Source organism: Hirundo rustica, chromosome 21 (genome assembly GCF_015227805.2).
Source record: "Hirundo rustica isolate bHirRus1 chromosome 21, bHirRus1.pri.v3, whole genome shotgun sequence".
NCBI classification, from domain to species: domain Eukaryota; kingdom Metazoa; phylum Chordata; class Aves; order Passeriformes; family Hirundinidae; genus Hirundo; species Hirundo rustica.
In genome coordinates this window covers 4,799,142-4,823,477 of record NC_053470.1, presented here as the reverse complement: position 1 = coordinate 4,823,477, position 24,336 = coordinate 4,799,142, and the positions used below count along the sequence as shown (strand labels likewise).

The 24,336-nt window shown below is 43.1% G+C and overlaps 1 protein-coding gene across 4 annotated transcripts in view; it reads right to left on the bottom strand.

Moving 5' to 3' along the window:
• Positions 1-24,336, bottom strand: part of LOC120762079 (5-hydroxytryptamine receptor 2A) — a 71,039-nt gene that overhangs the window by 22,947 nt on the left and 23,756 nt on the right. For 2 of the 4 annotated variants that reach the window (XM_040084102.2, XM_058423240.1), the window contains exon 2: positions 16,053-16,695. The exons of 1 other annotated variant lie outside the window; for it this stretch is intronic. In XM_040084102.2, the coding sequence (XP_039940036.1) occupies positions 16,053-16,437 (385 nt within the window). In that variant the 5' untranslated portion in view covers positions 16,438-16,695. Of the gene's footprint in view, positions 1-16,052; positions 16,696-21,831; positions 22,012-24,336 lie in introns of all 4 variants that reach the window. One more of the 4 variants, XM_040084103.1, reaches the window with a different exon arrangement.

Genomic DNA, 24,336 nt, shown 5'->3' with positions numbered 1-24,336 from the left:
GTCAAAAGCCAGAACAAGCAGTTGGTGAGCCTGATACTGGCAAGAGACCACTTCAACCAAAGGAAAGAAGCCATATCTTGGTCATGCTTGGAGATAATAATTTTCATTCTTGATATTCCTCAGGATTTGCAAAACTCATTCCACATTTAGCTTCCTCCAAGACAATGGGCATCTCTGATTCTACAGGTGGGAATGCCAATGTGAGAGTGCTCCACTGCAGCCACTGCCAAAAGAAATGATTTGGGGGTGGCTAAGAAGCCTAGAAATTCTGGTCCTCATCCTCAGTGCCATCTACTGTCCTGCTGTCACTGCATACCTCAGGTGCACACCTCCCCTTGCAAAGCACTTCTGCCCGTGCCCAGCCCTCTCCTGGCTGAGGACAAAAACACTTTTCATTACAGCAGGAACGTCAGGCTGGAGTTCAGCACGTGGAAACAGCACCTTCATGGGCTCCCTCCAGGGAATAATTTGCTAACAAGCACTGCTCCCTGTGCTGTAATCCCAGGGAAGTGTGTGAGCAAGTGCCACTTCTCCAGGGGTTTGCTGATCCCCGTGTACTGACTCCGTGCAACCTGCCCCGATTAAAAGGCGGCACAATGTGGGGTCATGGCCATTCCCCGAAGCAGGAGTCCTACAATTCATCCTGTACATAAACAACAGACACACATTTAATTAAAGACCTCTAACAGCAATCTAGAAAATGCATGTGTTGCTGATCAGTTCTATGCTCTACAGGAATAACCTGCTGAACCATGAAAGTATTCAAAATACACCCAGATTCTACCCAGAAATACACTAGGATTCTTGATGTGTGCTGTGACCAAGACAAAAACTTAGGGAACTTTGCTGATAAACTGTCTTTTAACTGAAGAATAAGATGTAGAAATGAGAGGAAGCAAACAACTGCTACTAAAATAGACCAAGTCATTTAACTCCTTGATCTCATCTCAAATCGTGAACAATACTTGAAAAGCATTATTTCAGTAGCCTTTATCTCCCAGCACACTGCTTCAAAGTCTGAAGTTAACATCAGTCACCTAGCAGTCCTTTTCCACTTCTCCCCCGTTTTCCCATAATTCTTAGATATTTCCTCACTTTACCACACCATGGAAACCCTGGAGGCTTCTTTCACAGGCCTGGAAAATGATTTTCCACAAGAAGACTAGGTCTGAAAGCTTTATTGGCTGCTAAGGCTCTCATTTCTCTCAGCAGCACAGGAGGCGTTCCCAGACAGCCCAGACACCCCCAGGACGTGGGGGTGTGAGCACCCACCCCACTTCTGGGGTAGCAAAAATGTGCCAACACCAAAGGCTCGTGTTTGATCCAGCCCCTTGGAGGGGAGTGTGGACAGAATCATGGTCTGGGGATGTCTCTGCACCAAGCCTTGGAGGGAGGAAGGCCTGCAGCCGCCAGCCTGGCGTGTTGCAGTGCTTCCCTTTGCACCTGGCAAGCGCTGCGGGATAATTCTGCCTCCAGCCCAGGAGCAGCCAGTGTCACAGAGGAGAAGGCTCAGCTGCTGGCCCTCCTGTGGGATTCCCCATCCAGACTAGCTGGGAATCAACCTCCCCCCTGGATATGATGCTCAGGTCAGGCTGGCTTGTCCCAAGCCCCCTTGCTGTGAACAGGGCAGGTCACCCTGCCACAAGCATCCAAAGCAAGCCTGGGAAAGCAGGGTCAGGGAAGGCTGGCTGTGAACCAAGCTGCATTTTAAATCATCACTTTACGTGAATTCAAATCATCCCTTTACTCCAAGCAATGGATTTGTCATTTAATGCCACGATCCAACCTGTAAAGCCACATAATACATCAAGGATTTCCATTATTGTGAGCATCTTGTGCACAACTTGCTACTAATTAAAACCACCCACTTCTCTGAGTCCACTATAGAAGGCTTGAAGCTGGAATGTGATTTAACCCGGGGTTATGCTGTTTTTTCACTGCAGTGTTTGCAGCTTATAAAATGCCCAATTGTTGCGAAAGCACTGGATGAGGACACATAAGAGTCAGCTCAGCAAGGATTTTCCAGCAGATCCAAAGATTTAGAAACCCTTCAGACTAAGCTAACGCACGGACCTCCACCCTCACATCCTGGAATTCAGGTGACATTCCTCAGCCAAAAAAAAAACCAAACAGGCAGCAACATCAGTCCTGCCTTTCTGTCTCTCTCTGACAAATGATGCAGATATCCAGTTTTGAAGCCTGAGAAGGTCTGTGTTGAAAACTGCAGTTCAGGACAAGTGATCCCATTTCCCATAACAAGGTTTTGGCGTGTGGACCCTATTCCTGGTGGGTAACCTCAGAGAAAGTGAAACCTAAGGTGTGCCCACCCTCTGGGTACAGCTGTACTCCTCTGAGTTCTGCAGAAATTGTAGGCCTATTGTAAGTTCCATTAACATGAAGCAGAAGTTTAATTTAACATGGATAAATGAAGAGTGGGTGTACTGACGTATTAGAAAGAATACCATTACCCAGAAAATTATAATGGTCTCAAGAGGTGGTAAAGGGAACTAAAGAAATTATATTTAGTGAAGTTATGCCATTGGGGGTTTTGATAGGCTTGTTTTTGCTTTGTAATCAAGTGCAACATTATTTTATGATCATGGTTATACTATTATTACAGTGTAATCTTGCACTTGATTACAAATCAAACCCAGTGATAGCTACGATAATAAAATAACGTGTTAACACAATAATCTAGCAAAACATAATAAAATGGGTGCTGTTGATCAGGCCCAGCATCAGCCAGTCAAGGGAGGGGATTATCCCACTCTGCTCTCACTGGGGTGGCCTCGCCTCCAACGCTGGGGACAATTTTGGGTGCCACAAGAAGAGGAGACTGAGGACAGACCTCACTGAGGTCTGCACCGATCTCTTCTCTGGTGACCAGCAACAGGACCCAAGGAAATGGGCTGAAGCCAAGTCAGGGCAGGGTTAGGTTGGATATTAGGAAAAAAACTCCTGACCCAGAGGGTGGTTGGGCACTGGAAGGAGCTGCCCAGGGAGGCAAACACAGCCCCAAGCCTCAAGGAGAGTTTGGACAATGCTCTCAGGCACGTGGTGGGATTTTGGGGGTTTCCCATGCAATTGAGTGCAGGAGTTGGACTCAAACATCTTTGAGGGTCCTTCCCAACTCACAGGATACTCCAAAATTCTAATTGTTGTCCAAAATTTCACAAACACAAATGAATACTATGAGTGCTGTAGTATAATTAGCTGCTCCTAAGGTACGAGAGGCTCCCATCCCAACATGGACCAGGAAATCTTGGAAAAATCATTATGGAAAGTAGATAAAGTAAGGTGTAAAAGGAATATTTAAAGGACTTCATCTTGAAAGTTGTACTCATGCTTGTCAACATCAACGTGCTGTGTTCTATCAACCACAGGATTCTCTGCTCCTCTGCATCGTGGTTGGACACAGCCAGCTAGATTTGAACAAGAAAGTAGACACTGCTCTTGGCTCCTCCTGTGTTAAAGTGCAATCTCCCTTTCTGTTAATTTCAAACTGAACTGATCAGAAGAAATGAACAAAAGTCCAACAGGCAAATCCAAAATTTTACCCAACAAATCCAAAATTTGAACAGTGGAGCAGGAGGTAATTCCCTTTCAGAACAAACACGCAGAGAGGAGGGCAGAGCTCTGCTGCCTCCCAGAACCATCAATATTCACGGCTGTCAGGCACGCATTTCCAGCCTCCTGCATCCCAGTGGGTGCCAAATTGGTACAGAAAAAGCCTGTCAGACGATTTCCATATCTCAGCAGCACCAAGACCTTTCCATACAGCTGCTGCCTCTGATTGAGGACGGAAATAGACATTTATAAAAACAAGCAAAACACCCAAACCTTACCAAAAATAAACATGTTGCAAAACAAATTATACATCAGAAGATGGAGAGGTATTGGTCAGAATAACAACCTGTCTGTCCCGATAACTCCAGCGCTCCTGGAGAGCTGAGGCTCCCACCAATATGTCAACAGGAATGGAAATCAAACCACTCAAAAAAAAAGAAAAAAAAGAAAAATAATTAAAAAAAAAAAAAGCAACCATGAATCAACAGAGCGTTATCAGCCATCCTGCCTTGCCCATCAAATCTCACACCTAAGAGCTGATAGAGGAACACCTCATGTTTGTATATTACTCACTGAACTTTCTAGTCCTGAACCTTTTTCATCTGGGAAGCAAAACAGCACCTTGGCTGAGAGATTCGCTCCCTGAACCCACTGCTGTCACCATGCTTATCAGACTGCCTGCAGGAACAGCAAACTTTTCCAAGGAGAAAACTTGTCACAACCAGAAAACACCGAGGCTGGAAAAACGGAATATATCTTTGAAACCAATGCATGAAACCCAAATTCTGACGTAGCACGTGCTTTAATCACAGCCTAGGCTCCATGGCAGGTTCATGCACAAATTCCCCTCATGCCATTAGCATCTTTAATGACAATTTTGGCAGAATAGCCGGTGAGGGTCTATTCGGTTCCTCTCGTAAATTGTCCATTCGGGAAAAGATTGCATTTTGCCAATGAGGCAGTGTGCAAAATAGAGCAAGGCAGAGCAATTGGCACGTGGCCCCTCTTCCATCTATGTAATTTTGATTTAATTTCCATGCAAGCAGATGAATCACACAGAGCCTGTTTCCCAGCATGTGCTGATAAAACACTAAGTAGGAACTTATTGCTACTCTTACTGTTAGGTCTCATGGAAGTGAACTAACTTATGAGGGTATATTTTAATGAATAATAGACAACTCTAGAACCAGAATTTCAAGGAATATGTCATGTGAATTGGATAGAGACAGTCAAATCATAATTTGCTGAGTAGAATTTAATGATATCAATTCAACTGACAGATGGGAAAGGAAGTAGAATGAAAAAGTTGAGTTAATTCTGAGTTAATTGACCCAATCCTGGAAACATGCATAATTTAAACTAATGTATTACACTGGGATATTTGTCTTACCACATATTCAAGGGATTTTTAGAGATTTCACCTCACTTCTCTGTATTTCTTTGCATGTTGTGCACAGCAGCTGCCTATAGATGTACTGGCCTGCCTAATGGCAGTGATTTTCCCCACATTTTTGAGCACAAAGGCTGAGCTGGCCCACCACATCCATCTCTCCTAAAAATGCAGCAGTGTATCGATCAGGTCTTGGCATTTCACCAGCATTCATGTTGAGCCCTTAATGCAAGAAATTATGATATTATTGTATTGATCACATAAAGTTCCCATGCACTAAAAAGAAATCTTGCTTCTTTTCACACAGTGCTTCCCGTAATACAACACAGTAAAAGCATCAAATACGTTAGGATGCACACAAATGCATCAAACAGCAAAATGCAGACAAGGCATCCATCTACATCCAACAGCAAAAATTTCCTGAGTGATGAAACAGCCTCAGGTTGTGCCATGGGAGGTTTAGATAGGACATTACAAGGAATTTCTTCACTGAAAGGGTGGTGAAGCATTGCAAAAGGCTGCCCAGGGAAGAGATGGGGTCACTGTCCCTGTCAGACATCAGGAGATGCGAGGATGTGGTGCTCAGGGACAGGGTTCAGTGGTGCCCCTGGGAGTGTCAGTTTGTGGTTTCATTTGGTGATCTCAGAGGTCTTTCCCGACCTGAATGATTCTGTGAACACAGACTGAACAAGGACGAAAGAGCTTTTCAAAGTTAAGTGCAGACAGAACGGAAGAACAGCTGACCAGCCCTGGTGTTTCCCTGGAGTTCTCTGCTACCTGCAGCTGCAGCCAGGAAAATGAAGGCACGTGTTAATTAATCTTCACAGCAGACTGCAACACCACCATTCCTGGAAACTGTGGCTGCTCCCTCACAGGGGTGGAGAAACTCATCCTACTGACTGCTCCCTCAGCCCAATTTCACTCTGCTGAGGTTAGCAAGAGAGAACAAGCCCTCAGCATGAGGTAATATGTCCCAGATATTTGGTGCGTGAAAGTGTGGCTAGATTTAGCTGCAGTCACCTTCTAGGAAGGAAAACAAGGTGTTTGTGGGTAGAGCAAACAGAGGGAAAAGCAACAGCTGGTATGGGGTGCTCAGGATGGACAGAGAGGCTGAGGGCTTTGAGATGCACTCCTCTGTCACAGCTCACCCGTGATCACAGCTGTGTCTTAAAATCTGGGTGACAAACATGATGCTTCTAAGTGTAGAGTATTTTATTTCTCACTTAGCTAATGCCAGGATAAAGGTTGAGAGGAGCTGCTGCTCTTTCAGACAGGTGCAGGCTCCCTTGCTCACTGGGACACCAGGCTCTGTGCTGTGGTGGGGAGCAGTGAACATTTCCACTGGGTCTTTCTCCAGAGGATGAACAGGCAGCTAAATCTGTATGTACAATGACACAGACTGAAATTAACTCAGTCTTGGTTGTTTTGGGGGTTTTTTTTTTTCCAAAAATGTTTACAATTCTAGTCAAATCCTCTCTCTTGATTTTATTTTTTTTTTTTAAGAAAGAGGATGAAAAACACCCAAGGAGGACTCTGGGTGTGTCTCACGCGGCTCCAGTGCCTGGAGCTGATGCTGTTCCTGCTCTCAGATGAGGACTGTGGGAAACACATAACCTATCTTCATTTTATTTGGTATCTCCTTGATCTGCCTGGTGCCTTGATAAAGCACCAAATTTACTGCTGGAACAGTTTATCATCACAGGGTCCTTCTTTTTATACATAACAATTCCGCTTTTCTCATTGTCTTCTATCAATTCCTGGTTTGCTACAAAGCATGTGAGTTTTTATTTCTTTTCAACTAAACTCATAAAAGTTAATTACAACGAGGCAATGCACTTACAAAACTACTACTGGATCTAACAGGCTATTGTCATAAAAAGTAAATAAAGATTCATGCATTTTAAAGCACATTTAGCTTCACTGATCTAGAAGCAAATTGGGCATGAGAAGATTGCACTGATGGCATTAAAACTGCTGCAGTATTTAAACTGTCACCAGTAAAACAGAGATCTATAAAACACAAATGTAACTATGTGCACTCCAGATTTCGGGGGCTTTACACTCCTGTGAGCTTCTAAACCTGTTGCACCTTCCAAAAATTTTGAGCAAAAGGAAGAAAATAAAAACTGTGATTTGATCTAAAACTTTATTTGCATTAAATAACACTTAAATGAGCGCCATTCAAAATGACTCTAATGAGTCATTCCTGCACATAAAAGATTTATTTTGGTTGGGCAACCCTCAATTTCACTAAGCATCCAATTTAATGTCTAAAATATGAAAAACAGCTTCCTGATTGGATGCAACATACGAACTGTGGGTAAACTAGAAAAATATAAGGCCATATGTTCAACTAGTGTAATAGGATTTACTCCACTGATATCATCCAAAGTATTTTGACATTTCCCTTCACCTCTCAGGAGCAGGCAGGGCAGAAGTGGATTCTGCCAGTTTCCACATTTTCAGAGGTGGCATCCAAGTGTGAAAAACACCAATCACTTGCTTTAAAATTTTAAAAGTTTAATAGTAAATAAGATGGTTATAAAAATAGAATTAGAGTAAAAAAAAATGGAACAATTAGAGCTAGGACAATACGAAACAATAAAAAAAAAACAAAGTTTCAGAGTCTGGGTGCTTCCCCCAAGCAAAATGCTCAGGGAGAAGGACCCTGTTGACAAAGGATTACCTCTTAAAAGCAATAGCCTGTTGAATATTTATACATTTCATACGTAGTGCATAAATTCCATTCAAACAAAGAATTGTCTCTGGTTAATATCACTTTTTTCTTCTTTAATCTCTAGGGCATCCTCAAGGCCGAGAGAGGCAGGAGGAGTTGGTCTCTTCTGATAAGGAAGCAGCAAACCCTTTTTTTTTTTTTTTCCTGAAAGATTTACGTTTTTCTGTGGTTAGTACATAAAAAACCTACATTTTAACTACAAAACTACATTTACCATACTATCAAACTATTAATACAACATTAACTGTTACCCTGGTTTTTCTGAGTTTTTTTATTAGCCTTTTGATTTTCATAAATGGAGTCAGATCTTTTAGTTACTGTACAATATTAGAGCAGTTTTCCTACCTTTCCCACATATGTAACATAAACAAATCCTTTGTTTTTCATTCTCTGTCCTTTGTTTGCATATTTCTAACCTGAAAACAATTGTAACTGACAATTCGTCTGGCCACTGAGGCTGAGGGGTGGAAACCCCAAAAAGCCAATCTTCTGCTAGACCCACAAATGTATAAAAGTAAAAGAATAAACAAAGGGGTCTCTTCTCTCCGCCCTTTCAGCTGGAAGCTGGATCAGAAGAACCTCTGCAGAAATCTCTTGTCTGCGTGTGATTTCTTTGTGTTTCACAGTGACAATTAACAATTAATACAACATAATACATACAGTAAATATCTTGCGTAGAGCCATATAATATGCGTTTTTCACACAAGGAAACACCCTGAGATGCCTGGGTGAAAGTTTATGTGCCTTGTGCTCGCCTAGAGCTGTGTCGATGGTGTGTTTTGGGGTGACACCGCGCTTTCAGCTCAGCTGTGGAGTGCTGCAAAAATCTCGCCCCCAGTGACCAAGAGCACACTGGGGCTTTGTTTCCTGACCTGCCCTCATTGCCCCTTGGCTTCTGGCTTTGTCTCAGACCCCAGAGTGGGCATGAGGGGCTCAGCTGACCCTCTGCTGACTCCTTGAGCCCTGGCAGAGCTGCAAGAGAGGGAATTCTGGTAACAGGTTTCACTGGGCAAATCTAAGAAGGGAAAGCAGCCCGGTTTATACAGCTTTTGAAGGAAGGCTTCAAAGCACATTTGCCTCTCAGAAAGCACAAAGGTGAATCAGAGGCTCTGTTTTTTCACACTGCAGCCTCGGGATTTTCTATTTAAAAACTGCTTCTTGCAAGGAAGTTAAGGGGTTTGATTGCATAACATGTTGCTCAGAGTTTTGTCCTGGCTTTCTGTGGCTGCGCACTGAAACTTACATTCTGTCCTCAACACCCCAAAAGAAGGCAGCTGGAAGGAAAGAGACTCTGGAAAATGTGACTGCAGCAGCTCTGTCTGAATGATGCTTGAGAGCAAACAACAGGACACAAGAAGTCAGAAAGTTCTCTTCAATCCTGCATTCCTGTGGGATCAGGAAACTCCCCTTGTGATCCTGGTGATGTCATTTTCTTGTTTGAATTACGTAGCTTAGTACAATATTTTTCTAAGGTTAGTTGGCTTCCTTTATCTTTTAAATATTTTTGGTTCTTAGTCAAAACCAATTAAACGAACAAAAAAAAAAACAAACCTCAAAAGCCTCAGCCAGCCCAGAAAAGAGGAGTTCACACCTTTCACAGCAGGAAAAGCAAAACACAAGAGCTTTAGGGAGAACCAGCCTCACCAAGGCAGGGCAAAGGCAATCCCAAGAAGCTTTTCACGCCAAACCACGTTGAGCAAACGGATGCCCGCAGAAACACGCTTTCAAATCAGGCCCTGCACGGACCAGGAGCACATTCCAGCAGCGAGCTGAGTGTTCCACACTGCTGTGCAGCTCTGGGTCACCTCAGCTGGACAAATGCCAGCTCATTTCTCTCACCTGCGTGTTCCACACTGCTCTAACAGGACAGCGGCTCGTGCTTTGGGTGATGGCGCTGAAACCTGGTGAACAGCAATGGCATCAGGAGCTGCATTGCAGGGGCAGAAGAGATTTCCTCAGACTCAGAGGAGAGCAGCAAAACATCCCAGAGCCTTCCAGCTGAAGGATGCTGCTGCAGTCATGCCAAGAGCTGCAGCCATGACCGGGCAGGAAGGGAGTGAAGAGGTTGGAGGAGACAGAAAATTGCTCTGGCAGAAGTCCTGGCCTCTCTGCCTGTCCTGTCAACATTCCCACTGATTTTAGCATAGTCGGAATCTCCTCTCATGGATTTTGCAGGAAGCCATTCCCCAGGTCCCCTATGTTTACAGTTATTTACCTATAGCCTGCTGCCACTGAGCAAAACTCAGGGGCAATCCATCTAGAAAACAAAATCTGTGTCCTGTAGAATTCCTGGTTTTCATTTTTCCATATTTAGGGAAAAAAAAAAAAAAAAAAAAAAAAAAAAAGTACTGGATGTGCCACTTTAAATCTCCCTGCTGGGCACCCTGCTCTGGAGGGCACAGGCAGGAGCTTTGGGATGCTCTGCACCTCTCTAGGGGGGTTATTTACTCAAATCTAACACTCAAAGGGCGTGCAGCCAGTACATTTCCCTGCAGCCAACAGAGAGCAGCCACACAGCCTTCTCCAGGACCAGCCCTCGATGGAAGCTACCAGAAACAGAGGCTGCTGGAAGAGTTTGTGCTCTGCTCCTCTGTGCTGGACTGAGCAGCCCGAGCTCCGTGGGCAGCAGCTCATCCCTGGCAGATCACAGGCTGAAAGTCCCATTAACCCACAGCAGGCAAAGGAGCTGGTTGCTTAACAGCAAGGGGGTTGGAGGAGCAAATAAAAAAGGATGTTTACAAATGTGGAATGTTTATTGTCCTCTCGTGTTTTCTCCAGGTGCTGGCGGATTGACAAGATCCTCTCGTCAACAGGAGCAAACACAGAGAAGACAGTAAAGAATATCTCTGCCTGCTCCAAGAAGCCAGCCAAAGTCAGAGCTGGACCATATACAGGTGCCACAGGGTGAAGAAATAACAAGAAGGAGACAGGTGGTAAAAAAAAATTACATAGCAACTGTTCTGCCTTTTTATCTGACAGCAGAATTTGGTCTTTGGAGTCCTATAGAGGAATGCTCCAAGATGTGGATAATAGCTGAGCTCAAATGAGTCACAAGGACCTGGCACAAAGCTGCCAGGCCCTACCCACAACAGTAAGCAAGGTGCCATTGGAGCTCTCTCTAAAGCTGGCATTGATTTATTCCGGTGAAAATTATCTTTGCACCACAAACCCTCTGCTCCACGTGCTGCAAAGTACTTCACCAGCAACGAGAATAACCCCTGCCTGTGGAGAAAGTCCTGGGGATGGATGAACAAGTGAAATTTCATCAGTTAGGGGGGAAAAAAAAAATCAATATAAAGTCCAAATGACTGTATCCATCTTATATTGATGCTGTTGTGCAAATACCAAATTTTACTTCTTATCTTTCATAACAGAAGCATATAAAAATCTTGAGGAGATTTTTTCAGACAAGACATCACTAAAAACACACATCAAAATAATGAGAGAGAATAACAAAAGGCTACAATAAGTTAAATTGCTCTGACAATTTTTAAAAGCAATTCTGTCTTAGTAAGACTAGTGTGAACATGACTAAAGTACCATGGAGCACCGCAGTCTTTCCTTCTTTGCACTCCTCAGATAAGGACAATTTTCTTACTCATATGTCTTCCAGTCATTATGGTCCAAAATTAAAAGTATAACAAAAAAAAAATTAAAATAAACTAGATAAAAATCCAGACATAAAGTATGGATCATCTCAGACAAAATCAAAAATGAAATTAAGAGGAAATTCTCGTGTGCGGAGCAAATCCAACTTTCAATTTGACAATTAAAAGCTCTGACTCAAATGTTTTTGAAGAGGGTGATGCAAATATAGGTTGAATAGATTTAATCACTGCTGAGAAAGGGAGTGGAGCATCACTCCCTCCTCTTGAGGTATCATCACCCTCCCCAGTCCTGAGCTCTTGTGCTGATTTCAGCCTTTGATTCTCACTTGACCAGAAGCCATCAGCTTTCCACCAAAGCTGTGTAGGTTCCTAAAGCTGCTTCCAGCAGAGAATCATCATAGGCTGCCACACTTTCAGCAGCTCTGAAAAATCCTGCAAGCTAACATTTAGTTGCCTCAAGATATTTTACAACCAATATTCAATGAGATACAGAGAGTATCTATTTAGTATTCCCCAGCTCCTCTCACTCTAAGTACAATTTAAACCTTGGGTAGCAGAAAAAGAAGCTGTTCTATGGATTCAGGGCACATCATACAGAGGTTTCTTTCCCAACAGCAACAAAGATACGCCACAACTTAATCCCATTTGTCACACCAGGTAAACAGGCCGTTGTTCATGCAGAGAAAATTCAGTGGCAGGACACTCAATATCTCAACTAAAGTTTCCTGTGTATCTAATAATCTGGAAAGTGGGTGAATGATGAGGTAGTAGGTTTTCAGATTTCACAGAATTATCTAGGTTAGCTGAGGTTACAAGAAAGCTTAGGGACTTGGAAAGAGAATAAATGCTGCTGGGTGAGCACACAGTGTAGCAGCCTATGGATCCTACTGATGACAAAATATAAACTAACACTTCCTGTTGGATATAAATTTCACTGCACACACCCCAGGTACAAGGTGTCATTGGAGAGAAAAAAAAAATAAAATACCATCTCCGAGTTAATGACACAGATAGAGCAAGAAGTGTAGGAGTTTCCATTCACTCACAGCCTAGCAGAAGAATAAAATGTAGTGGTAACTTAGCACAAACAGAAAAAAATGTGCATTTGGAGCTAACAGGAATAAATAATAATTTCTGAAAGCAATGCAACTGTCAGCTGGGACTTGGTGTAGTCAAGATGAGTTGAAGCCCATGACTTGATATGGTCCTTAAAATGCTAGATCATTTCTAGATACCTGAACAGCACATCAAAGTGCTGCACTGCACTGCTTCCCCTGATCATTTCTAGACACCTGAATGTCACAGCAAAGTGCTGCACTGCACTGCTTCCCCTGATCATTTCTAGACACCAGAACAGCAAAGTGCTGCACTGCACTGCTTCCCCTGATCATTCCTAGATACCAGAACAGCAAAGTGCTGCACTGCACTGCTTCCCCTGATCATTTCTAGATACCTGAACAGCAAAGTGCTGCACTGCACTGCTTCCCCTGATCATTCCTAGACACCTGAATGTCACAGCAAAGTGCTGGACTGCACTGCTTCTCCTGATCATTCCTAGACACCTGAATGTCACAGCAAAGTGCTGCACTGCACTCCTTCCCCCCTCTGCAGGGAAACCAAGTCTGCCCAAGTGCCCAGCACATCTCTGTCTGCACACAGTAAGGACAGTAATTATCAATAATAACAATGATGTGGGTGTAAATCTGCTCTGGCAGCTGGGGCTGATGAATGCTGTGTGCAATCTCAGCCCCCGGCGCCACAGAGGGAACAGAGCCTGCTCTGGGAGTCACACAGGGGTCTGCTGGCTGCTTGTTGGCAGATGTGAACCTTCTGTAAGAGCCAAGGAAGCTAAATACCCTCTGCAGCCCCAAGTGAGATCAGCTGACGAGATTCTCTTGCATTCCTTCACCAGCCCTCTCTTTCTCGCTCGTGAGCACACGACACGGTGTGAACCCACTGCTGCTCGTCCCTGAAGTGCTCAGAGGTGAGGAGACAACCTCCACCTGCTGTCTGAAGCTCCACCGTGTGTAAGATACCTGATGCCCCATCAGTATTTTTATAAAGATACTGGTATTCTTAATTAATCAGACATTTCTCCATTGAGACGAAGCACTTTGTGCATTTCTCATTTACTCTCCCCAATACATGCTTATTAATTAGCATGCTAATTTGCTTAGTTCCTTAGGAAGTGCATGCCAAGGAAAAGGTTCTCTGTTGTCAAATGCAACTCATCGATTACTGTAAGACACTTAAAACTAATTGATAAATATATCTGAGCCCTGATTAATTTGTGAAAAATCCATCATGCTGCATCCTGCTGTCCCTTCATTTATAATAAGACTCTTGAATTAACTTACAACTTGATTTTTCCTTCTTTTAATTAAGAAAACCACCAAAAAACAGAAGTATTTGTGGAGGACATCTATTCATTTTTTTGGTTATGCTTGAAGTGAAATCTACTTCATTTACCTTATTAGCCCAAAAGTAAGGAAATGAGCCTACTCTGAAATGCATTACTCTGTCAACTAGAATTTATCTTTGGGGCTGAGAGAGCTGATGTGGAAGCTTGAAAGTAATTCCTTCACTATTCTATTTGTTATATGTATTTTTTAAGGTTCCTTTCTGATGACATAAATTAAAAGTGACTTCTACAAATCTGGAAGAGATGTGGTGCATACATTTTTCAGTTGAGCACGTGGCAGCCTTTGAAACAGTGTAAGATTATGTACAGAATGAACAAGGTAAAATACACACAGCAAAAATGAGCATTCACAATGATGCTTCCAAGCAGTAACACTCTCCCTGCTCAGTCCATGGCCGTGCACCCCAGTTATCCTCACAAGAATGTAAGAACATTTTCCTCCTCCTTGCTTCCACAATTTATAGCTTAAATTAAAAAATAAAAAAAATAAAAATAATAATAAAAAAAAATTCACTGGGGTCCTACTCAAATCAATCCACGAGTTCCTCTGAGGCTCATTTTTCCCCAAATGGAACTTTCCCTTCTCCTCCCCTCACAAGGCCTGGAGGCTACCTGGCTGCTTTGGTCCAGCCAGCACGAGGCACTGCCCCAGCAACCTCCTCAATTCTCAAATTATTTCCACAAATCCTCCACGCCTGTCCTGAAATTACGATTTTTGCCAAAAAAATCTACACGGTGTTGCTTGTCTGTGGAGAAATGTTTGGGCCATCAACAGCCAATACTTGTTCTCTGGCAAGGAAGGGGGATAATTACAATGCCTCTTCAGATCAGTGATATTTCCTGGCTGCTAAAAGGGTGACACCTCTAAACTGCCTTAAGTAATCATTTTCTAGGCAGAACAGAAAATCCATTTCTATTAGTTTCCAAAGACCTTGAAAGTATGTATGGAGGAAGACCACGTCCATAAATTCACCTTTTTAGAGTCACTGGCTAACACAGAATTTATGCAAGTGCAGGTCTGTCACATAATTCAGTATTTATATGCTCCCTTTCAAGCTCCAGGGAGCTGGAGTAAAATGCTAAAAATAAAATACACATGTTTTAATACGCACAAGATTTAGAGATGGAACTATTCTGACAGTCCAAAATAAAAGATTTTTGTGCATAAGTTCTCCCTAGCTAGGCCTGTACCTAAATCACATATTGATTTAACTCACTGTAGACAAGTTATATAAGCTTTGGAATGATGTATGCTTAATCAATGTGTTTTAGGAATTAATCTCTGCCAGACTTACTCATTTAGGCAAGTGAAGAAGTCAGATAAATATCCCTGCATTTTACTTCATAGGACAGTAAACCAATTGCCAATCAAATTTGTAAGTAAATAGCATTATTTGCTTCCAAGAAATATCAATATTAAAATACCTTTCTATGAAAACATGCAAACAGATTCCAAAAATTAATAAGTTTTATCCGTGGAATACACAGATTATAAAATTAATACATGAGTATACAAACACAATGATCAGAGATACAGAGGAGGACAAAACACCCCTTTGAAACATCCAGGGCTGGGGACTCCCAGCACCACACTGAACAAAGGGAACAAAGGGATTTGGAGTCTCAGCCAGAGGAAAGTTAGACGTGTTTGATATTTTACTCCTTTGAAGTACCAACAGTGATCCCACACTTGGGTGCAGGAGCGATGCCCCACTCCATTGCAAACACCCTAACCCTAACAGGAGGAGAAATAAATGTTTACACCTGTACAGGCAGGCCTCTGGGTGCTTTAAAACAGAGAATGTTCTCAGGTTAGAGGTAGGGAAACTGAGGCACAGAAAGGCAAAGTGAGCCCCTGAAAGGCACAAGGCAAGCGGAGATAAAAACGCCAGGAGTGAAGGCTTTGACCTGCATGCCAAATCTACCATTGCAAGCCTCCTTTCTGATCCACGTTTTTGCTGAATTCCCACAGTGGGAGCTCAGGGACAGATCCTGCAGGTCCTGAGCAATGAACACTCTCCTCGGCTTTTCTCCAAGATTTTGTGTCCCGGCCCAGCTTTGGGGCAATCCAACCAAAAGGCAGGAAGCTGACTCGCTGTCTCAGGCTCTCAGCAATAAGAACCCCCCAGTGTGACACTTTTGACAGGTCATTCCTGAACACGAGCTCTGCTCCCAGCAGAGAACGCACCTCAGCACGGACCCACGGCCAAGTGCACACTGCCACGCCCCAAGCCACCAGCACAGGGAAAGTCGGGCTCAAAAGTTTGCTGCGGCCTCGGGGGACTCCCTGCTAAAGCAAATATTCAAACTAGGAGGGAAGGCACTTACCATACAGCACTGCAATGAGCGACACGGGCATGACCAGGATACCCACCAGCATGTCTGCTACTGCCAGCGACATCAGGAAGAAGTTTGTGGCATTCTGCAACTTCTTCTCCAAGGACACAGCCATAATTACCAGTATGTTCCCCCCAATGGTCAGCAGGATGACAACCAGGATCAGGAGGGCTGGCCAATTCTTCTCCCTCACGGACATCCGAGAGACTTCGCCCTTCTCAGAGGTGTTGAGAGGATCAGATGTGGGCAAACTCTGGTTCAGAGTCAAATTGCTGCTTAAGGACCAAGCCATCAGACCACCATGCAAACTAAAATCCAGTGTAACAGACACTGTTGTTAAGCTGAGTAATATTCCAGTGCTACTTAAAGTGCTCATTGTCTGGGGCTGGTTTCTTTGTCTCTTAGCCGTGCCTCAGAGACGATCCCTTTTCCAAATTCCAGGTCCAAGGCAGGTGCCGAACATCACGAAACCTGAGCCAGAAAATCATTTGATCTTCCATAGTGAAGCAGACCTTACAGAAGTTAGCGTGGAGCTCCTCTAGTTCCCTTGGGTGTGGTAGATGATGACCATTGACCACCAGCCTCAAGGGACAGGAGACTTTGCAATCTCCAGCTGGTTTCCAAGTTCACCATTCTGAAAAGCAAAGGAAAAGGATATTCTTCACTGAAACCACGGTATACACAACACCTTCTTTATTCCCCATGCAACTGACATCCTTATTCTTCCCCTTCCTGCTGGCTAGGAAGGGGAAGACTGAAAAGCTGTTCTTTATTCTTCCCCTTCCTGCTGGCTAGGACATTCTCCAGACTGCCAGCAATTTATCTGGAGGGTACAGACTATGCCCACAGTCATGGGGGAGAGAGGCAGAGAATCACATCAGTGCGCTCTGGCTGGTTAAAAGCTGATTATCGCTAATTAAATGTTTTGTGAAACCTGCAAAAGCAAGTCTGAAGAACCAAATATGTTTCAATTGATATCCACTTCACAGATACTCTGCTGCTGTGTGAAGTAGTAATTGCACTAAATTCCAACCAATCCAGATAGCACAGCCAAGCACAGGGCAATCCATCACCTTAAATGGAAGGCTTTGGATATATTTTACGTATTCTGAGGTAAAATGAAGGTGCTGTAAAAACCCTCAGATGTTAATGATTAACTCTCCTACAATGACAAATATTGCAGCTTGGTTTCTATCGGGAGATGAATGGTGGATAAGATGCAATATCTATCAGGCAACGTTGCATGATCCTTCTGGAACAGACAGACAACAAAGAGTTAAGAGAAAAGAAAGGACAAGCTTTCGTGAAAGCTGAGCACTTATTCCTGCTTTCCATCTGTTTTTGTGCCACTGCTTCCTGCTGATCATGAGCACACAGCCAGGCCAGTCAGCGTAACCCCAGCAGTCTGCTGCTCAGGGCTCCTGTCCCAGCAGCCTCGTCCCACACAGAGCGGGGGGACATTTCCTCACAGCATCTCCCATGGTTTGTGCTATCTCACACAGCAGCTGACTGTGAGGAAAAGTCTGACTGCGAGCCCTGACTGCCCGTGTAACGCAGAGAACACCACGCTGCTGCTTCTGAAGCCCTTGAGCCTCATGCATTGAGCTTATTTGGTGAATTAAACGTTCTCTTGACTTCAGGCACGTGCCTGCACCCACTGAAGCTAAGGGCATGTACTCCCAGTCCTGGTTCAATCACGTCCTCAGCAGCTCCAATAATTTTGGCTGCCAATCCTGTACAACTGATGAAAAACAGGAGCTTTGCTTTGCTCTTCCACTGGGTTGGAGTGAAGCTCCCAACAACCACGTGCAGCACGGGGCTGAAAGCACAGAAGGAGAGCACTTAGTTGGGTAGGGGTATGGAAGTAGAGCAGTGAGCAGAATAAAATCTGCTCAAGAGCAGGCAACTGCTCTTGAGCATATCCTCAACTTTTTGTGCAGCCCATGGGAAAAGAGCTGTTCTATCGCTGTTAAATAACAAAATAAAAGTCAGATTTTAGCTGTCGAATGCGCTGTGGCACACACCTGACAGCAATTTGCTATCCAGGTATCAAAGGCTAGATGTAATTCATGAGATTATATTAGGTTTCATTCAAGCAGGAAGTGCTCAGAATCCTATAATAAAATGTTTAACATTCATGAAGGTTTTGGAACCCTGCTAATGGGCTTTATGCACAAAAATGTTTCTTAAATGAGCAGTTCATACAATGAACCCAGATTTGCTTCTGCATTGTAGTTAATTACTCCCAGAAGGTCTCTAAACCTCATATTTAGGAAGAAGTTTTGCATGATGGACACACAAAATAATTTTTGCAGCTGCACATGCAGATGAATGAACAAGTGGTCACTGGACTGTTTTATTTTTTCCAACTTAGCTAGTCTCAAAAACAACAGCAAAAAAGGTCTCTAGAAAGTTTATAAATACTTCAGAACATTTTTTCCAAAACACAGCTTTTAATTCAAAGCTGTGATGACAATTTTTCCAAAACACCTTTCCACAATGAAGGAGACACGGAGCAGCCAAAGGACCATAGACAGGACATGACTGAATTCTAGATCACGAAAACAAACAACTCCCAGACAAAACCACACCACAAAAAATGACTCCAGCATAAGGGCTCTGCATTAAAAGCATCTATTTTCATAATGTTCAGTTCTGTATACTGAAGTGGTGAGTAAAATCATTCTCTCTTGCAATTTGCATATTCAGTTTGGAAAATCACGTGGGAATTTGACTACAGGAATGCTCAAGACTGAGCTCCACCTCCAGAATTAACTGTTCTATTGCTTTGCTAATACTCTAGTTATTATTTTACACGGATTCGGGCTGGAAGTCATCAGTTTTCCTTTTCACTGCATCCCTCAGTCTCCTCAAGGTAAAACTTTATGACTAATTCCTTCAGCTACAGTCTTCTAAGCACACCACTGTACCAGAAAAATAATTCACAACTTATTCATGGATTCTGCATTTATTTAAGAACCATCTCCATAATTTTAAATTGAAACATGGGCCCAGCATGGATTTTTTTTTCCAACAGTTAACATCAAAGTACACGCACTGAATTTTGTGGTCAATCATCAATTCCAGTTCAATCTACTACTGACAGTCCTTAAAATTATAATTTAAGCATTCTGCAAAACCAAGTTCTTTTCTATGCCACTCCTGCTTTTTGATACAGTAAAATAACGATTTCTTTTGGCACATTCTTTCCCTTCAGTCCTTAAGTTTAAAATAAACTGAAGGTAGAAAAACATTTGTGTCTATCAAGAACTACATGAATTATTTAAAGCAGAGGTTGGTATGCCGGATTTTTTGGATATTCCAGAAGGTTAATTTGGAGGGAAGCAGAAGCTACAACGGTTAATAAGCCTGTACTGGTGTGGCACTGGTGGTGCTCACATGCCTTTGGGAGTATTTACCAACATCACACTGGCTAAAAGGAAAAAAAAAACCAAACATTTCTCAGAATACACACTTTTTTTTTTTTTTTTTCCTCCCCTTTGAATTAAATGCATTCATCTTTAGCTGTTTTACCCTTCAAAGCTCAGAGTGCTTTTTCCTGGAGAGAGACAGCTGCCTGCTGAGAACCTGAGCTGCTCGCCAGCCCCCAGGCAGGATCCTGCCTCTCCTGGACAGGCTGCAGAGCTCCTGAGCTCTGGTGAACCACGGAGTGAACCTCTGGGACTCACACCCTGCGTGTTAACAACACGCACTTGAAATCGGGTAAGACATCGAGGGTTGTCGGCTCAGCCCAAAAAATGAACCTGAGTTTGAGGCGGACTGAGGATCATACATTAATTCATGGTGAGTCTTGCTGTGAAAAAAAAAACAAAAAACAAACCAACCCAGAAGTACCTAACGATCAAAAGTGATGACTTTCAGCAATTCCTTCCCCACAAGAGAAACAAGAAACATCCAGCGGCATCACGGGTACCAGGGCCATATGCAGGAGAGATTTTCTGCTCCCAAACTATTGGCAGTGTCCAGTTCTCCAAGTCACGTTCACATCTTCCCAGCAACCAGATGAAAGCCAACAAGCCACTAAAGAACAATTGTTTTTAAATAAAGAGTTCTTCCGTCAGCCTTGACTTTGATCGTAGACTTGCATCAGATTTATTGCATAAATCTGAAGCCAACTAAGCTGAACTGCAAGTACTGCAGTTTTTGACAGGAAAACAGTTGCAGACGGTTCACAACTATCTGAGCCAGATAGTCAGATGATATAAATTTTTACAGCTCCATAAAGCCCTTTTCAAAATGGCAGAAAAAATTAAAATTATATAATAGAATACACAATTTATGCTCAAGAAGGCAGACTTAAGGCTTCATTCTTCACTCTAAACCCTGCATTTCTTGCTATTTGCATCTTTATTATTTTTTTTTAATCCATTGCCAATTTAATTTTCACCTTTTTTTTTTGGAACAGAAGTTTGCTTTAAAATACAGATTTCCATGGCAAAACTTGCAAAGGCCACTTTCATTTTAGTGATTCAATATAGTCCTATTTTTATATTAAGAGAATTCTATATTTTGGGCAGTTGGAACTCATCTTTCTCCTTTTTTGTAGCAGCACTAGGAAACATCCCTATTTCTGTGCAGTTCTATTTTTAAGCAGTGTGTGAGAATGCTGCGAGTCCGATGGAGATGACCAGGGTGATGTGGGAGGAAGCACATTAAATTCTGGGTTTGGTCCAGCCCAGACAAAAAGCTTTGAGCAGGGATGTTTTTGCTGCCTACGTCTACCTGCTGGTACTTAGACAGGGAGACTCTTCCAAAAGCTGGGCAGCAAAACAAAAAGCAATTGTGGCAGAGATAGATCTAAGGAAATCATGTATGAAGTAGGAAAGCGTGAAGGTTCTTGCTTCCTTTTTTCCTTGCCATTAATACACGGGAAATGCAGGTTTCGTGTTTGGACTTGGATGTTTGTAATTTCTCATCTATTTACAGACTCACGAGCCGTGAGCTCCAACTAGCAAGTTAGAGCAGATGAGGTGAAATGGAGCCCTTCTCTATCCCTACCAGGTCTTTTCAAGGTCAATCTGTCCAATTATGAAATGCCACCTAAATTATCTTTATTTTAAACCAAATAACTAGCTACTTGAAGTCTGCAATGCGAACTCCATCAAAAAATTACAGAAATCCACCCAAACCCGTGAAGAAGAAGGAAGGACAAGGTGAAGAATGACTTAGGCAACGCCCAAAATCCTCCATCTTAACTCACATGTATTATTATGTACTAAACCCCCAAATTCTCATTTTCCAGAATTCCAACAGGAAAGAAAGCAGATAAATCTCAGTGCAGGTGGTCAGACCAGTGGGACACAGAGATTGTGGGATCTCCATCCTTGCAGAAGCTCAGAACACAGCTGGGATCTGCCCCCAACACCCCATCTAACTTGGAAGTTAGCTCTTCCTTGAGCACATTGAGGCTGGACTAGAGACCTTCACAAAGTGCCTTTCAGATTAAATTGTCCTATAATTGGATCAGAATTGTGCTTGTGAGCTAAACTGTCCAGCACAGGGTTGGTTCTGAGCTCCTACCCTTGGATACACACCCTGTGCTTGCCCCTGTTGCTCAAGCTCAGGATTAGAGCAGCACATCCTCTCCCCTTTGGTTTCCCCAAAGGCCAGAAATAAAAGTGCATGGGCAGGTGGGAAAATGCAGCTGTGGGGAGTCCAGAGTGCCTGGTGTGGGACCCAGGGCCCTACAGCTGCACCAGCTCGTGCCCCATCCCAGCAGAGAGAGGCACACACCGTGCCAGCTGCTCACCTTCAGACACCTGCCGAGCTCACCAGCCTCTGAGGATCCTACAGCTCAAGCGTCCTCTGAAAAAGTGGCGATTTTGGAAAGCCCCAACTCATTTTAGTCACTTGGCAGCCCCAGGAAGTCTCCTTGACTTTTGAAAGCAATGCCTCCACTGCCAGCACGGAGATGGCGTTTCCACGGTCACTGCAGCGGGGAAGGAAAAGTCAAACCCCAGGTATTGTCCTGTAGATGCTCGCTGCAAAGTTAACTCAAGTTGCAATCCAGAGAAGTGGTTGTGCCTAATTTGATTATTTTCCTGAGCTGCTCTTGAACTTGGGAACATATCGTTAGCACTTTGTTTAGAGATTTCCTTTCCAAGGAAGAATTTGATACTTCCTCTTCTGTTTTGCAAGAAATTCTGTGAATTTTCCCAATAGATATTGGTGATAAATCAGTGTAAGAAGCACTTTATAAAACCTTAGGGAAACCTCCCCAAACACAGCTTTTCACGAGTCTTTTTTTTTTTTTTTTTAAATTCTGACACAAAAAATAACTATTTAATTACTTGCAAACCAAAAAAAAAGAGTATTTCATTTTTTCACAGTAAGAGGAAAATGGATTTTCTCAGATACGAGCTCAAGCAATGATATTTTGTAGGGTCATAATAATGAATCACTACCATTCTGTCCAAAAGCAAATAGCATCAATTTCCCTCTCTGTATCTTCACTCATACTGAGTCGGAAAGGCATTAATTTCTTTTCCAGACATTTCAAGGCAATACAAACACACAAAGAGATCTTAATCTGCCTTCTGGCAGTAAGACCAGCATCCTTTTTATTTTCCGTTTGTGGAAGAGCACCTGGGAACCTCACAAGAAGATGTAGATACTCTGCCACACCCTGCCATCATAAACTTGCTCTCTTGGCTCAGACACGCAGAAATACCACAACAGAATGAATCTGAATCTCATCACACACTGTCCTAACTTCTTGGAATGATGATACCCCAGTTGTTCGTATTTTCTATGGGTAGATATAATTCCAACCTGCCTCTCTGGTTTTCCGTTTCTTTCTTTTTTTTTTTTAAATACACATGTCCCCAGTGGCTGAAATTCGAAGCACATATTAACTCTGCAGTTAGTGCATTTATTATGGCAGCCCTGACCCTGCTTTCCTGTTGCTTCAATAAATCACATTATTCATGGATCTGGATCACACAAAGTCCTATTGAATGCAATCAGCCCCACGTTCCTGGGCTGGTAACTGCACGGTTTGTACAGCTGTGCTCACCAAAGTTCTTGCTGAGCTTGACCAGCCCCACAGTCGGAATTGGCTATAACCTGAGTTTGAGCCCTGCCTCTAATTTCTGACGTCCCAGGGACATTTATATTCTGCCAAACTTTTATACCCTTAATGCAGCAGTATCGTGGGGATTTGCTCCCTGGCACGTGGAGGTTTGAGAGTCCACAGGATTCCCAAGGCAGCTCTTGTGGTTGTAAGGACCTGGCTTCTGCCTCCACTGCAGTGACATTCCCTCTGTCCCTTTTAATGCAGCTGCACAATGTGGTAAATATCAAGTTTAAACATTGGTGGAAATGTTTAAAATTGGCTTGTGTGGTAGCTTTTCTAAACTCAGCTTTTCAGGATTCTTGTAGTAAACTACTGTTAAGTTTTCTCTTACTCTTTCTAAACTTACTTTCTCTCTAGGAAACCAATTTTTCTTCTTGTCTCAAATGTTTTGCATGGCAGCCCTTTTGTTTATATCGTTAAAGTCCGGAATTGAGCACTTACCCAAAATTAAACACAACAAACCAAAGCAACAAACCCACTTGCTTAGCTTTCTTTAGCTAACTTTTTTTTTTTTTTTTTTTGCAAGTTTTAAACCCAGGCCTATTTAAAAACCAGAAGACTCCACAGTTTTCAGCAGTTTTTGATGTACAGTGCTCTATCTTGAAAAACTTCATAGCTGAAAGTGCAACCACAGCAAAGCACACCTAAATGAGTACATGCCTCTAAATAAAAAAATTAAAAAAAAAAAAAAAGTCAGGTGATTTATCTTCAATTCGTGTTTTAGGGGAAATACCACACCCAGTATCAATGATCCTGGCATTCTTTAATGACTGTGCAGTGTTTGCAGAGGTAACAGAGAGCAGCAGTCAGTGTGGACAGGAGCTGAGCTCCGAGCAGCTGAGTCACAGCCTGAGCACACTCAGAACACACACCCCGGCTTGGGGCGGTGCTGGTGACTCACTCGTTACTTAATAAGTCAAACTTCTTAATCAAGCAAGAAATCCCTTGATGTTTGTTTCCAAGCTTTCTGTTCATTCCAGCTCTCTGTGCCTTCTGAAATCACGCCACGGGATCCCTCCTTTTCCAGGGAAGACATGATGCTCACCCTGCACCTCATCAAGCGCCAGACAGAGGGGAAAAATTTCCTTTTCCTCTGTGATGCCTTTAGTTTTATCTTTCATGTATTTCAGGTTCTGTGCTGCCCAGGGTGCAGCTCTGAGCTCACACTCAGGGTCACTC